This window comes from Erythranthe guttata, chromosome 14 (assembly GCF_056151865.1).
Source record: "Erythranthe guttata isolate IM_541 chromosome 14, IM_541, whole genome shotgun sequence".
NCBI classification, from domain to species: domain Eukaryota; kingdom Viridiplantae; phylum Streptophyta; class Magnoliopsida; order Lamiales; family Phrymaceae; genus Erythranthe; species Erythranthe guttata.
The window spans coordinates 9,954,086-9,971,459 of NC_142546.1; the positions used below are offsets into that span (position 1 = coordinate 9,954,086).

Genomic DNA, 17,374 nt, shown 5'->3' on the forward strand with positions numbered 1-17,374 from the left:
CATAAACCTAAAATAATTAGCATCTCTGAAAATTTGATTCTACCCACGTATGCAATGTCTCCATGCATCAATTGAATCTCCGAGCATATTGAATTCAATTTGCAACATACTGTTCGAATTAATAGCCTCACTTGAAAATGCAAAAACAATTAAACAAATTGGATTATTACAGTGAACTACAAATTAATTGTAACAATTGAAATAAGTACTTTGAGTGGAATGCTTGCATACAAGAACTCCATTTCTAAGATACTAGACGTACAATCATTCGATACTATCAGTATCCTTATATGATACTACGAGCGTAGTTATTCCTCACTATCACTATATTAACACGATACTAGTAAGTATTATATTCTATGCTATGATCACAAAAAAAAAATTGAAAATGCATACAAAATAGAATGGGGACATACCAGTTTTCATCTCGAACCCTCTTTCTACGCTCATTTGGTTCATCACTGCGGCTCACCACAATGTCGACCACACTCATGTGCATTATCAAATGCAATGTAACCATATTCACCACGTCTTCGTCACAGGTCAGTGTGACAAACATCTTTCACGAGGAGCCAAGTATTGGAGCACCAATTTGTCAGGATGGATATCGTCCCACTTCCTTATGACAGACTCATAGATCTCCCTTAGAGGCGAATCATTCTTAACGGAAATGATGTGCAGATAATCTTGGTATCAACAACTTCCAAGAATACCAGTGCGGAGGGGGTTTGATTTACCATTTGCTGCCATTGTGAGAAATTTCAGCTTTTTTTCGCGGTCGGGGAAGAGGAAGTAATAACAGAGGTCAAAGAATATGAGGAAAGAGAGATGAGATAAAAAGAGAAGAGAAGAAAGGGAGGAAAGAGGAGAAATGAGAGAGGGGAGAGAGTGTATAAAGTGAAATAAGGTGGGCTAGAGACTGAACTGCATGTTTATGTTTGGTGTAGAGATTGACTTGTTTGTGAAACGTGACTGGGGACTTACTCGCATTTTATGTCTGCACTTGAGATTTATGGATACAAACCTCTAATTTAATCCACTCCATCTATATTTATAAGGTAAATTACAACCACCCCCCCTGATGTATGGTCAATTTACGAAAAAACCCCTCTTGTTTGGATAATTACATCTACCCATCAATTATGATTTTTTCTTATACCTCCACCCTTATCAACATAATAATCTAGATTTCGTGGAATCTGCTCTAGTTTGTACTCATTTTGTGTAAAAATACAGTTTCTGATGCTCCACAATCTGATATATACAAGCCAAAAAACACATATTATGATCGTCTTGCTTTAAAATGTGGAGATAGAAGTGATAAAACGGGTACACAAGTGATAATATTCCATATAATCTCGAAAATTCCACTAATTTTGAAACCGCAAGGGTGGACATGTAAGAAGATTTATAGTTGATGGGGTGGTTATAATTACCCAAACATGAGGGGGTTTTCGAAAATTGACCATACCTCAGGAGGGTGGTTGTAATTTACCCATATTTATAATATAGGTAAACAAATAAGGGCTTAGTAAAGGTGGTAAACGAGCCGAGCAGACTCGTGAGCTCGATGAGCCGGCTCGAAAAAAGCTCGAACTCGGACTCGGACTCGAGTTTTTCGAGCTCGAGCCGAAGCCAGTTTTTAAATGTTCATGATCTCACCAGCGTTATTTATTTATTATTATTTTTTTTATATATTATTGTTTATTTAAATAATGTATAATAATATAAAATATTATAAAAATAAATAAAAATTAAAATAGAAATTTAAAAAATATTATATAATTATAATTTATTGTTTCTTTTGTTAAATTTTTAAAACAATTTTAATAATTATAAACTAATAATTAAAAAATATTAAAAAGAAAAGAAGTAAAATGAGTTTGATAGACTCGAGCTCGAGCCTGTCAACAGAGAAGAGCTCGGCTTAGTTCATAAAAATAGGGTCATAATTGTTTTACTCGCACAACTACAAGAAAAAAAAAAAGGAAAAAAGAAAAAAGAAAACCCTGCTACTAGTGTCCAATTCTCCAATTAAAAAACCTAGGGCTCAATTTCTGTCTCCCAATTTCCCTAAATTTTCAATCTGTGTTTCTTCAACCCCATCGGTTGTTCTTCCATAATTTAGTTTCCGCACAAATTGATACTTGGTGCAGATTTTAGTGTAAATTGAAAGAAAGAGCTGCAAAAATGGCTCAACCCAGCAACTCCGTAAGTAGAGCTCCTTTACATATTCATGTTTAGTTCATGGTATCTGAATTTTAATGGCGGAATTTCGGTGCTGTATGCGCAGGGTGCTGGAGTTGACAACACATTTCGAAAAAAGTTTGACAGAGAGGAGTATTTGCAACGAGCTCGCGCGCGCGAAGAGAAGGTCTGACCTCAATTTGATTTTTGCTTCTCAAATTTTGTATTTTGCTCTGTCCTGATTTTGGGTATTTTTGTTCTTTTGTTTAGGAGGCGGAGGCTGGGAAAAGAACAAAATGTGAGATATTTTTTCTGCTTCCAGTTGTGTAGTTTGTATTTCTTGGTTCGTAAATACTGTTAGGTCTCGTTTGGTTCCAAGATAAGACTAAATAATTTAATGAAACCCAATTGTTTAATTGGACCTTGGAATTGGATGGTCCAACAAAGGCAAGAATATTTGCGGGTCGACTGGGCAAGTTATTGGGGATGATACCAAACATCCAACAAAGTCCAACTATTTAGTTAATCATGGCTAATCTCCCCAACCAAACGAATATTGCGTAAATGATCAAGTGAGTGTGTTTTGGTGCAGCAAGTGGTCCGCCAGTGCAAAGGAAACCATTGAAGCACAGAGATTATGAAGTGGATCTTGAATCACGATTGGGAAAGACTCAGGTTAGCTCCTCGTTTGGCAATTTTGAAATACTTACCATTAGCCGACTAACTGTTTGCATGTGATGGTATTTATGTTATACTATCAATTGGTATTTTTTTTTCTTTCGTTGCGCTACTGATGAATGAACTAGGTGAAATTCTTTTACACCTGATTGTTTAATTCGAGTTATATTAAATATCTATTGATTGGTTGTCCCGATGTATGAACACATTCAATTCATTAGGAGCTTTCCACAATGAGTGGTTGAGGATTCGTCCTCTCGGTGCCATGTGGAACTTTCTGGATTTGTAGTTTTAAAGCTGAAATTCCGGGCTTAGATTGAGAATTCTTTTGATTAAGAGATCATAACGAATCAAGATTGTAGAAGAAGAAAGAGTAAAGGTCTGGCTTTAGCATCAATTAATACAACTGGAATCGGGATCAGTTCCTCTATTTTAAGTTATACATCTGCTACTAAATGTTCACTTGTTTCTGCATATACCGCAATTATACGATGTTTATTGACTAAAAGCATAAAAATTAGTTTTAAGAGATGAACTAGTTGATTTGTAAGGTTATACTGTTTTTATTTGGTTATATTGTTTTTCAGCAGTAAAATTTCCTTTGTATTGCTTTCGTTTGTTCTTTATTCTGTAATCTTGTATAAGCACATTCATATGAATTTGTATTGATGCATTAATGATTTTATGTGTTTCTTTTGTAGGTTGTGACTCCAATTGCACCACTTAGTCAGCAGGTATTGATAATTCTATTTTGTTAGTTTCGCTATATTTTTTTCTTCTTCTGTGGTAATAGGACCCTAGTATTTGAAAAGATGCTTTTGATCTTTTTACAAAAGTCGATGCAACTTCGAATGAATTTAAAGTGAAACATGTTAAAGTCAGGAAGGAGCTATTGTTTGTGTTATGGTTCTAATATGATATGCTACATGATGAGGATCTTAAGCAAATTTTAAGCACTTTATGTATGAAACCATGCTATGGGCTGCAAGAATTATCTTATGAGGGGATAAGTATCTAGTGAAATTATAAGTACTTAGTGCTCGTAAGATGTTGAGTGGCTGTAAGAGTCATATTTAGAGTGGAACTCTTTTTGTGTTCATTTAACGTTTGGGAGTTTGATTTGTTTGTGAATTTTTATTTATCTAGATTGATTTCGTATTAAAAAAACGTGATTGTCTTGATGGAAGGAAGTGCAAAAGAAATTTGTTTGAATGACTCTTAGATGATAAATTGATAATTTGTCTACGTTTTTTTCTCATCTTAATATGCCTACATTAGTCTGGTTTTGTTGGACAACTAAGATTCAAATTCGAATTTCTTTCGTATTAATTGATTTGATAATTTTTGTTAGCTTTTTCCGTATTACTTATACATAAGCATACTACGCTTACGCTTGCCATGTAATATATTTGAGTTCCTTTATCTTTGAGTTCCTTTAATGATAAAACAACTTGACCAGAATGGCCGTTATATATTTGAGTTCATTTATCTTTCGAGTGTCATTTCCAGTTTACATTCGAAGCCAGCCTTCTAACTTGCAAGTCAAGCATTATGTTGCCTGAAGAATACAGTGTATAGTAATTTGAGAAGCGCTCGTTAGAGTCTAAATTAGGTCTGGATTATGTCGCTCCCTTAAATCACATGATACGTCATCAGAAATGTATTTTTGTTCTTAAACTATCACCTAAAAATTCATGATTTTTCACTATTAAGCAGATGAAAAAACAGAAACAGTAATTGAACCTAATTATAAAACCACTCAAAAATTTCTCTGCTCTAACCAAATAAGTATAAACTATTAGAACTGCCTGAATCTTCTGTTGGAGGCTGGATATACTGCATGATAGTTGGGAAGGCACCCAGATAGAAGACCTTGGGGATGGTAGTGGTAGTGGATAGAGAAATTGGGAGGAAAGAGAGTGTAGATATTAATCAGGAGAGAGAAATGGGAGGAGAGAGAGAGTGTGAATATTAATGAATAGTGTATCTTCAATAGAAATTTGATAAGAAAAAATGGGATTTTCTGGATAAAATTATGAAACAAACATGATCTCAGTTTTATGAATAGTATAGAACTGGAAATTAGTTTTGGAAATGAAACCAAACATACCCCTTAGGAGCTGTTTTGTTTACTTTGGATATGAGATGATTGATTAAAATTATGATTAGTTGTAGGATATAGGCTAATTTTTCAGTAAATTTCATGTATTTTTTTTTTTTATAAGAAACTCATATGTACTTAAGTTGATCTTCATGAGGATTTTTTAAAACAAAATTTAGATGAAATGTCTATTTTGTGGTTTAAATATGTATGATCCTGGAAACGTAACCACAATGCCCTTTTCATCTTCACGCGGGTGTTTAAAGTATGTATTCGACTTCGTGGGATGATGAAGTAGCAGTACATTGACTAGTTTCGGTAAACATCACATGATTATGTTGACCTTACATGCAAATAGTAATAACAGAGAAAAACTATAGTGTTATATACCTTCTGCATCCAGATACAGAAAATTTTGCTTCTGTTGGGGTTCTATGTATCTGATATTGAAAAGCATATGCTTACGATCTAGAATTAAGTTCCTGTATTATCGGCAACCAAAGGAAACATTGAAGTATTAGTTTCCGTTTCAAGTGTGATGACTGCATCTTTTAAAGATTATGATACAATTATGCTCAATAAGTTCCCATTCTTGTTCCAATGCAAGTCATATAACTTCAGTCATTTTTGTTGCAGGCTGGATACTACTGCTCAGTTTGTGAATGTGTAGTAAAAGATTCCGCAAACTACTTGGACCATATAAATGGAAAGAAGCGTATGTTATCTGTTACTTTAACACATCAAATTTTTTTTTTTTTTTGGGTTTTGGCTGCTTTTCCTGGATGTGCTTCGTAATTGCTGATACATCTATTGATTCTTTTCCCAGATCAACGAGCTTTGGGTATGTCTATGCGGTCTGAAAGGGCAACCTTGGAGCAGGTAGGTCTCTAGTATATTATTTCTATTGATTCTTAGAGCATACATTACCTTCCTACTTATGTTTAAAAAAACTTAAATCTATTATTTTAACTCAAAACGTTAGTCGTAATCCTGAAAATCCGTCCTGGAACTTATTCTACTACTGCATAGTTTTCCTTGCTTTGATATCACCCTCGGCTAGCCTAGGACTGGATGTTTCTCACTGATCTGCACCGAATTCATCATTGCTAAGCAAGCCCTAGTACTTTCTCCCTCTAGATAGTTAACATGGTGGGCAAGTTTTTTTTTTTTTTTTTTTTTTTTTTTTTTTTTTTTAATTTATTTATTGTAATTCACTAATACTTTTTTTTATTTAATTTTAATCTTAGTAGTTATTTTCTTAAATATTGTGTATTTTCTAAATGCAAATAAATATGAATGGTTAAATAATTTTTTTATATAATTAACCAACTAATTATTGTTTTTTTTATAAAATTTCGATTGGTCGCGTGTTATGGTCAACCAAATTTTAAATATTTCAGAAATTACTAACCGACCCTATACAATACGTGGATTTGCTGAAATTATGGGCCTGCCTTTAAATGGTGGTTGATTTTAATGGTTGTTGTTGGTTCATTATCGGCCATAATTTATGGGTAGAAAATGGCTCGGTTTTTGGTGAAAACCCACCCATGAACAGCCGTAGTCAAATCATATAACAAGTTAATTGGTCATATCATATGCAAGAAATACGGTTCTAAGTATACCGCAAACGGAAAAGTCTTTGTTTGACAATCACATCGAAAAGCTTAATTTGTAAGATGTATGCCATGTGTATTTAATAATTCTAACACACCCCATGCTGGAAATCACTTATAGTGAAACCTTGCATATTGAACTTTTTAGTTGATGGGTGGCAGTCGAGATTCGAAGTCACGGGCCTCTTAATTGTCCTGTCACTGCTACTTTGTTGAATTACCGTCTAATTTCATCTCGTTACACACCGAAAAGCCTTGGTCTGTCATCAGATTTGTACAATACTCGATTATGTTTACTAACTTTACTTTGGTACTCAGGTGAAGGACCGGTTTGAGGTTCTCAAGAAGCGAAAAGATACTGGAGGCTTTACAGAGCAAGGTAATATTTTCAATTAATATATGGCACGATTCTCGTTTTCATTTTTTGCATCCAGCGGGAAGTTTCTCTAGAATCATATTGTCAATTTTGGAAGTGGTAATAAATATTGAAATGCAAAATTATCATGCACGGATCACATATGAAAAAAATGCAAGGTTATTTGTTCTCGTGAAAGGTGTATTATTTTGATATTTTTTGCAACATCAGACGTTGCAAATGTTAATCTGAAATTTGAAAAAGAAGCATGTATGTATGCATCATTTCAAAAAGAAAACGAAACCCTTCCCAGTATGTTCTAGTTACTTCTGAACTTTGTCTCTATTTGTTCTATTTGTTTATCCTTAAGGCCCCGTTTGGTTGGCAAGATAAGATTAGCCAAGATAAGATTAAATAATCTAATGAAACCCAATTATTTTATTGGAGCTTGCAACGTCCAACAAAAAAAACCTCATTAGAAGGCAAGATAAGCCCAGATAAGGCAAGATAAACCATGATTATATAATTTTGGCGGGTCGACCCGGCAATTTATTGAGGATACCAAACATCAAATTAAGTCCAACTATTTAGTTAATCATGGCTTATCTTGGCAACTAAACGAGGCCTTATTGTTAACATAGTCAGACAAATTAATAAGGACACAACTGAATGGGGTGCAATAATTAATATATTATTATACAATGTAAACCTAGATCATACTTATTAAGGCCCCGTTTGGTTGGGGAGATTATCCATGATTAACTAAAAATTCTGCATTATTGGTAATGTTGTCTCTGTTGTCATCATAGATTTCGATGAAAGGATCTTGAAACAGCAACAAGAAGAGGAGGAAAGAAAGCGTCAGCGTAGAGAGAAAAAGAAAGAGAAGAAGGTTAGTTAGTAGTGTTTTGGTTTTGTAATCTTATTTTTGTGAATTGCTAATGGCTGACCGAATGAATATATCAGAAAGAGAAGACAGTAGTAGAGGAAGAACCTGAGATCGACCCTGATGTTGCAGCTTTGATGGGATTTGGAGGTTTCGGTTCTTCTAAAAAATGATCTCGTCGCCTCATATTTATTTTACTCTAATGATTATTTGTCCCCAAACATTGTAGCAAATAGTTATACAAGGAATATATATGGCCTGGTTTCGGCGGTCGGTGGGTTAATATAGTTTGTTGTTTTATTGAGTTCCTCTAATCACTGTTTGTTGGTAAACTAAATCAGACTTTGATGATTACTCATAAGTTGAGTATATAATATTTATTTGACTTTGAAGTTAGTATTTTCTCTTCTTTCGTGCCTTGAATCTTTTTATTCTTGTGATGCTTTCATTATTTGCTTTTAGGATGAACAAATTGATTTCTTTTCAAATTAATCTATTAGAGCATCCACAATGTTAACTATCCAAATCCACTCTCCAAACCATGGGCTCCACATGCCACATACTCACATTCATTCTCCTTAACTCCTCTCTAAAAATGGGTCTCACTTATACACTCTCCAAATTAATTTTTGCTCCAATTGGTACATTTTGGTTCTCTATAAAACAGCTATCTAAATATTAAATTATAATAAAATATGATTTATTAACATAAAAATTGAAAAATAATTTTTTTAATTCATATATTTAATTAATAAATCATATATAATTCTTGATTAATTTAATTTTTATATTACGCATCTTATTTAATATTTTATAATGTTTAATTATGTTGTAAGTTTCAGTAGTTTATTTATTTTGTCTATTTGTATACAAGGTATTAATTATTAAAATTTTCGTATTATTTAACATAAATATTAAAAACATAAAATATGATAGCATCAAAATGTTGGAACATCCCTCCAACTATAGGCAAAAACAAAATAAAACAGGAATTACGAGAATGCTTGGAAACTAATTATTAGAATCCGTAAATATTGACTTATTTTTTCGTGCATGCACGACTGATGCTTTCTCTTTGTTGTTCAAGGATCCAAGGATGATGATCAATAATCCATTTTTTGCCCTAAAGTGTAGGTGCTGACTCGGGATCCATGTCTTTCTCAAATCTTTTCTTTTCTTGTTCTTGCATTACTGCAATTCTCATCTGCTCAGTTTTTTTTTGAGCTTGTAGCCTCATTTGTTTTGCTTCCATTTGGGCTTGTAACTTTTGTTGTTAATATAGAGGCTCTTTATCCACTCACCGTGAGTATTGAAGAGTAGAAACAACACTGCAAAGAACCATATTGGTGGGCTGACAAATTAACAAAAATTAAAAATTAATAAAAATTAATAATAATAATAATAATAATAATAATAATAATAATAATAATAATAATAATAATAATAATAATAATAATAATAATAATAATAATAATAATAATAATAATAATAATAATAATAATAATAATAATAATAATAATAATAATAATAATAATAATAATAATAATAATAATAATAATAATAATAATAATAATAATAATAATAATAATAATAATAATAATAATAATAATAATAATAATAATAATAATAATAATAATAATAATAATAATAATAATAATAATAATAATAATAATAATAATAATAATAATAATAATAATAATAATAATAATAATAATAATAATAATAATAATAATAATAATAATAATAATAATAATAATAATAATAATAATAATAATAATAATAATAATAATAATAATAATAATAATAATAATAATAATAATAATAATAATAATAATAATAATAATAATAATCTTATATATAAAAGAAAGAAACGCTAGGGCAACCCTAAGAAACCCGTCATATTTGTAATTTGTTTTCAATTTTTATCAAATTATTATCTCCTTAATATTATTTTAAATATTATTTTCAAATTTTATCATACTTGTATCCCCTAAATATTATTTTAAATATTATTTTTTATTTTTATCAGATTTTTGTCTCCTAAATATTATTTTTTATTTTTATCAAATTTTTATCTCCTAAATATTATTATAAATAATATTTTTTTAATTTTATCAAATTTATATCTCCTAACTATAATTTTAAATATAATTTTCAACGTTTAGCAGACTTTTATCTCCTAAATATTATTTTCGAATTTTATCAAATTTATATCTCCTAAATAATATTTTAAATATTTTTTTTCGAGTTTTATCATGTTTTTATTAGTTTTTTTATCTCCTAAATATTATTTTCGATTTTTATCAAATTTTTATCTCCTAAATATTATTTTAAATAATAATTTTGATTTTAATCATATTTTATCTCCTAAATATTATTCTAATTATTATTTTCATATTTTATCAACTTTTATCTCATTAACATTATTTGAAATATTATTTTCGATTTTTATCATTTTTTTATCTCCTAACTATTATTTTAAATTTTATTTTCGATTTTTATCTCTTAAATATTATTTTTTGATTTTTTTATCAAATTTTTATCTCCTAAATATTATTTTAAATATTATTATCGATTTTCATCAAATTCTCCTAGATATTATTTATAATAATCTGATTTTCGATTTTTACAGAAAAGGGTAATAAATCTGATTTTCATCCCTAGCGGATTTTGTGACATCGTTTTACAGAATGTCTGCAACATTTGTATTTTATTTCTTCCCTACTTAAGGCTTCTTCTTTTTGTAACCGACTTTAAATTTTGTTTCTTATCTTCTTCTTCATCCTATTGACTGTGTGGCAATTAGTTTACATCTTTCCATCATGGCTTATAGGTAATTTCATTTTGTTAAATTATGTGTTTCATTAATTTATACCAAAATTATCAAATTTTATGTATAACAATTATTTCATTTTATATGTTATTGGACATATTATTGAAAGGGATGATTTGAGAGAATTAACCAAAAATGGGCGGAGCCACAAGCTATTGGAAGTCGACCTTCAAGACTTATTGTTTGTATGCGATATTTAATTTATTGTTTATATTTATTTTTGTTTCTTAATTTTCCAATTGTTAATTCCAGTGGCAAAACAGCCTGAAAATTAGGCAGTGGAGAAGGGCTTAGTTCCAATGCAAGATGTATAGATGGCCTTTTATGTCGATAGTTTAGTTTTGATTAAGTTAACAAAGTTATTAAATCTAATTACTTTTAAGCTCAACATGAAAGACATAGTTGATGATTTTTTTCCTGGTTTAAATTTTCAATCTACTGGTATTAGCTGATTCAATTCATTTGGAAAATTATTCAACAGTAAAGTTATTTCCTTTTTTTGTTTGTATGTAGTATACTTAATGATGTTCCAGTATAGTAGAATTTTGATCATACGATACATCAAACGTTTGTTTATATTCTTACAACATCAAAACAATGCAATTTGTTGTCCCGTGCATCGCACGGGTACAATTACTAGTAATAATAATAATAATAATAATAATAATAATAATAATAATAATAATAATAATAATAATAATAATAATAATAATAATAATAATAATAATAATAATAATAATAATAATAATAATAATAATAATAATAATAATTGGTTAGAATTTTACAAGAAATTAGCAAATTTAAGTTTAATTTTTTTTTAATATGAAAATGAGGAACTAACCTAATTCCGACAACTTTGAAGTCCTCTTCGAGTGATCGATTGATATACTTCTGAAAATCGAAATTAGCATGGCTTTGGGGTGCAAGGTGTGCCTGATCGAATTATTTTAATAATATATTAATTCAAATTTAATCAAATGAATAATCTCAAGTTGAATAATAAAGAATAATTAAATGGAAAATTTTCTATATACCATGATAAACCCGTGCCGTAGAGTCAAATAATCGACTTTCGGAACCGAGCGTACGAATTGTCTGAAGAAACAAACCCTAGCAACCCACGCTCGCAACCGCCGCGATTGTAGTCGCCTACCAACTTTGGGAAAACCTAGATATGACATTTAAACTCAAATCAAGCAAAAATCTTTCAAAACACGAGGAAATCATATCCAATTGATTAGTCAAAAATATACTTTCCATAACACCTCAACCATATTCACAGCCCCCGCCCGCTGTCGCCGCCTCCACCGGCCCGTCCGCCGCGGCGCCGCCTTCACCGGCCGCCGTCGTCGCATCCACCCGCCGCTGCCGCCTCCACCACAGAGATCCACCGCCCCTGCTCCTGCCTTCGTGCAACTACTGGGAACAAGAGAAAGATAGAGATGAGAGAAAAAAACGAGATGAGAGAAATTGTGAGAGATGGAGAACGTGTGAGAGAGAATGCCTTAGAGAGAAAAAACAAAAAGAAGATAAATAAATTATAGGGTAAATTATAAACACCCCCTGAGGTATGGTCAAATTACAAAAACCCTCCTCTTGTTAAAATAATTACATCTACCCACCTCAACTATGATTTTTTTCTTACACCTCGACCCTTATGGTGCCATAATATTGGTATTCGCAGCCATCACTTTATTAGCAACAAAGACAGCAGCAGTTGAGCCAGCAGCGCCGGTAGCACAAGTCCTGGAGCTATTCATGCACGACATTCTAGGCGGCAGTAACCCCACCGCGAGACCCATCACCGGCTTATTAGGTAACATCTACAGCGGCCAAGTCCCCTTCGCCCGCCCCCTCGGCTTTCTCCCCCCTAAAGGCGGCGTAGCCATTCCCAACTCCAATGGCGCAATCCCCACGATCAACCCTAACGGAATCCCACTCGGCACCGGCTTAATCGGTACCGCTTTTGCCGGCACCCCAAATAGTAATAGTAATAGTAATAATAACATAAACTCAGCGCAACTAGGTCCCGACGGGTTGGGGCTAGGGTTTGGGACAATTACGGTGATTGACGATTATCTGACGTCAGCGCCGGAATTGGGGTCGCAGCAACTGGGGAAGGCGCAGGGTGTGTACGTCGCGAGCTCCGCAGACGGGTCGACACAGATGATGGCTTTCACGGCAATGATGGAAGGAGGTGAGTTTGGGGACAGCCTTAATTTTTTCGGAGTGTACAAGATTGGGAGTACGATGTCGAGGCTGTCGGTGACTGGTGGGACCGGTAAGTTTAAGAATGCTTGCGGATTTGCGGAGGTCAGGTCTCTCATTCCGGCGGGCCAGCATGTTTTGGACGGCGTCGAGACCTTGCTCAGGATCACTGTCCATCTTACTTACTGATCCATATATATATATATTGTTTTGTTTTGTTTCGATTTGTTTTTTGTGCTTGTTCAATACTAAGGATTCTTGAATTATTATTATATATGGATCGGAGCTCTGTAATTTGTGTGTTTAATTTGCTGTTACAACGAAATCTAGTGTCATGGTTAGTAAATTCTTACGATTTACCATTCGATTCATCAAATTATATATTTCATGTTTTCATTTTTTATTTAAATATCAAGGGAAATAAAAACCAATTCAATTTTTTAAGATTCATTGCGATTTTATGTGTATTCAAAACTTATATGTCCTTAATGACAAAAGTACCCCGCCATATTTAATGTTCTCCACATCTATATATAATATAAAAAGAGAATCTATGCCCTCAATGATTGACATGTGGCAAATGATGATGTCATTTGTCAAAATTGCTTAGTTGGAGTTCAATTGATGAGGTGGATTCTTCAATTGATTATGTGTCATTTTTATTTAGGTATGTCTTTAAGTTCTTTCCTATTTCACATTTACACAATCATTTAATAATTACCACATATTTACATATAATATTTCAGGAATTTAATTTCCTATCATTTCTAAAAATATTATATTTTTTATAGTTTTAATTTTTTGAACTATATTTTTCGTCTATTCTTTTTTTTTTTTAAATTCAGAACACTCAATTTTTAACGAATATTCGATTTTTTATATCATATTTTACACACTATTTTTTTATAGCGAAATAATTATTATTATATTTAATTATCTATACACGGTTGATTAATTGTTTTTATCTCACATTTTTAATTTAATTCTCCGAAATATATTTTTCGAATGTCTTTTTTTTTTTTAAATAGAACACTCATTTTTTATGATATATATTTTGGAATTTAGTTTTTTTAATAATAATATTCGAAAATAATAATAATAATAATACTAATAATTATTATTTTTACAAATCATTAATAATTATTAATCACTATACATGGATTTTTTTTGTTTAAATATTTTGCCAACTTAATGTATATGTATTAATTTAATTTTATAAATATTAATAACTAAACAACATTTAAAATTTGAAATTAAAATTTTTGTATTCCAAATTTTGAATTTCAAATATTTTTTTACTATAAATTATCAATTATTCCCCAATTTTATGTCATATAATTTGATTTCTTACCTATTTAAGTTGATTGGTTTTGATTCATATGGTTAATTCATGGAAAATATCTAATCAAATAATTGGTAAGATTCATATGGTTAATTCATGGAAAATATCTAATCAAATAATTGGTAAGATTATAACATTAAATGTGTATTTCCATAAGAACTTACTATTTATTTTTTTATTATATAAAATTCAAGTATAAATACCCCTCATTCCAATCCATTTCACTCACTCATACTCTCCACCCGAATTTTACACTCGCATAAAAATAAAAAAAATAGGTCAGCCCGAAATGGCTGCAAAGAGGAAATATTGCATTTTTTTGTTGTTAATATATTCATAGTTTTACATGTTCTTTATTTCATTATTTTGATATAATGTATGTGTCTAATGGTTATTTACACATATACATGTATTTAGTCTAACATGTTATTTGTTGTTTGTTTATGTTATTTTTGTAGATATTATGGATAATATCGACATATGGGCTATGTGTGACGACATTGGTTGCGTCAAAGGAATAGAAAGAATTTCGTGAATCTCATATGAATTGTGCGAGAAAAAATACTCATTTTTTTCAATCCTTAAAAGACCGTTATCGAAGTGATAAATGTAAAACATTATATGCAATTATCAATTTTCTATTCTTTATATATGTCTGTAATTATTTTTAATATTGTTTCATCAAGCTCATTTAGTATATGGTTATATATGCAATTTCGCTATTTAAAATTTTATATATTTCATTTTTTAATTCGTGTAAAGTTGGATCATCTGTCGTTTTTGTTTTTGGAAACTTATTGTTTTCGTCTTTTTTTCTTGATTTGTTTCACTTAACTACATTGAAATGTTGAGTGCTAATATATTATCACTAATTCATTATATAGTAATTATATTGTTTTATAATTGTACATTAATTTAGTTTATTAATGCATTATTATATTAATGGAATGGTAATATGTCAATTAATGGAATAAAATATTGTATCGAGTTGTCTTTTTTATATACTCAATCTTAGGAAATTATAATATATTAATTGAATAGTAATATGTCAATTAATGGAATGAAATATATTTAAATTGTCATAAATAATTTAATAAATGGTATATATAAGTAACATATTTCAATATTATTCCATTAAATATTTAATGAAGTAATAAAACGCATTATTAACTAGATTTTTATTTTTTATTACATTTATTACGAATTAATTATTTTAATTTTTTATTATATAAATTACTTTATTTATTTAATTTTCCTAGCATTTTTCATTATGATTTTTTTTTGTATTTTCGATAATGTTGTAACATAAGTATTTGTAATGATTATTTTGCATATCAACTTATACTTTAGAGAAGAAAAAAATAATGTCTTACATTAGCATGAAATAATAATTTGACTTGATTTGTTTGATATTCTTATTAAAAGTATTGATTTTAAGGATAAGATTAATGACTTGATTTCATTTGTTTGATATTCTTATTTAAAGTATGAATTTTAAGGATATGATTGATCACTGATTTTATTTGTTTATTTATTTTTTGTTATGTTTGTCTTTGTTATATACAAATTGATATTATTTAGGTTTCTATTTATTATTGTATCAAATCAATGTGTGTATTATGCTAAATAAATTATGAGCATAATATTTTATACCTAATAAACACGTAAAAGTGGTAATATTTTAAAAGCCATGTTATATTAAAATTGGTTACTTTTGTTATGTTTCCTTGGTTATGTTATTTCTGATTCTGATTAATTCATTACTATTTAATGTTATTATCAAATCAATACATGTGATTTGAATAATTTTTTTAGTAACCCCTAACAATCGCATTTATATTATGCATCTCAATAATTTCGGATTCTTATTAATTCTAATTGTTTGAATTTGTTTGATTTGTTCTAACCGAGTAACACAAAAAATAATAAAATATATTGTTTGCTTAAAGTTATTTTATTAACTTATTTAGTATGTGAAAATGAAGTATAAAGACCATCAACACAAACTGATCATTTATCTCATTCTTTCTCAACACGTTTTGTTATGATCATGCTAAACCAAGGTCCTCACCTTAAAACTTTTTTTTCTTCATATTTATGTTTTGTAATTTCATAATGCGATCAGTATTGTGCGATGTGCATGCTCGCTTTGAAGCATTTTATTTATCGCCAAGTGTTTATTACGTTATACGTTTATTATGTATGCGTATGTATAATAATCTAACAAATCATTGTTTTGCTTTCCTTTTAATTTTCAGATCCATGGATAACATCGTGTGTGCTATATGCGGCGACGTCCGCAAGGGAGAAGCATTGTGGCGTTGCGTAGAATACAAATATATGATTTAGATATATTATATGGATGGGTTTTAAAAACTTTTACTTCTGGTTTTCCATCTTTGATTATACATTCAATAATTGTAAGTTTAGTTTCGATGAAGAAGTTGAGTTTAATGAAGGTGATAATGTAATAAAAAAATACTAAAGTAACTCATGTATGTATTTCGTTATTTGTAATAGAGATTCTTATATAATTTGCTGAATATATTTAAATAAATCTTCTTTAGTGTTTATATTTTTATGTTACAATATTAATTTGTACGTATCGTAATAATTCTTTTATTTTTATCATTTTTTAATATTTATGTAAAATATTATTAGTTTGTACGTTCATAATTTTTTTTTTTGCTGTTAATCTTTTGAATCTTTATGTACATATATGATATTAGATTCACCCTAGATGTATTTGTGACAATATTTGAGTTTGTATGTTTTGAAATAGGAATAATTATTTATGCAAGCATATTAGGATTTAGAAGTAATGTTTTTGCAGAAAAACCTATACTAACTAGAGAAATATATAAATTATATAGCATTCTACATTGATCAGGGAAGGAAAAAAACACATTAAAAATAATGTGTGAAATATATAGTAAAATATACATATGTGAAAATCGATGTTGTCAATCCAACGAGGACATTATGTGTTTGTATTCTTTGGATCATTAAAAAAATTTTAGAGAAATTATCTCTTTCCCTAAAACAAAATGGTTTGATATTCCAATGAAAAGAAATCGACGTACAATATTACGAGATTGATTTTTATGAAGTAGGTCTCGATTACGGATTTGTTGAGATTGCAAACTGAAATTTGAGGAAGATCTCTGT

At 29.9% G+C, this 17,374-nt stretch overlaps 2 protein-coding genes across 3 annotated transcripts; both read left to right on the forward strand.

Moving 5' to 3' along the window:
* Window positions 1-1,942: 1,942 nt before the first annotated feature.
* On the forward strand, window positions 1,943-8,219 carry LOC105954686 (C2H2 and C2HC zinc fingers superfamily protein). Of its 2 annotated transcripts, XM_088813620.1 has the most exons (11): window positions 2,016-2,103; window positions 2,137-2,211; window positions 2,294-2,374; window positions 2,458-2,485; window positions 2,780-2,862; window positions 3,567-3,599; window positions 5,603-5,681; window positions 5,793-5,845; window positions 6,901-6,961; window positions 7,747-7,829; window positions 7,904-8,219. In XM_088813620.1, the coding sequence occupies exons 2-11, from the start codon at window positions 2,191-2,193 to the stop codon at window positions 7,994-7,996; spliced, it is 615 nt and encodes a 204-aa protein (XP_088669746.1). In that variant the 5' UTR covers window positions 2,016-2,103; window positions 2,137-2,190; the 3' UTR covers window positions 7,997-8,219. The 2 variants fall into 2 exon arrangements, with proteins under 2 accessions (XP_012833820.2, XP_088669746.1); XM_012978366.2 differs by having other exon boundaries at window positions 1,943-2,211.
* A 4,066-nt stretch (window positions 8,220-12,285) lies between these two features.
* On the forward strand, window positions 12,286-13,136 carry LOC105954559 (dirigent protein 18). Its single transcript, XM_012978231.2, has one exon. It carries the CDS (start codon window positions 12,286-12,288, stop codon window positions 13,051-13,053), a length of 768 nt encoding a protein of 255 aa, XP_012833685.2. The 3' UTR covers window positions 13,054-13,136.
* Window positions 13,137-17,374: the final 4,238 nt, after the last annotated feature.

Bases quoted from the DNA above. Each gene is read 5' to 3' on its own strand.
- LOC105954686 (XM_012978366.2), top strand. From the start codon at position 2,191: ATGGCTCAACCCAGCAACTCC. The intron at 2,375-2,457 runs GTCTGACCTCAA...TCTTTTGTTTAG, and splicing joins CTCGCGCGCGCGAAGAGAAG to GAGGCGGAGGCTGGGAAAAG. The intron at 7,830-7,903 runs GTTAGTTAGTAG...TGAATATATCAG, and splicing joins AGAAAAAGAAAGAGAAGAAG to AAAGAGAAGACAGTAGTAGA.
- LOC105954559 (XM_012978231.2), top strand. From the start codon at position 12,286: ATGATTTTTTTCTTACACCTCGACCCTTATGGTGCCATAATATTGGTA.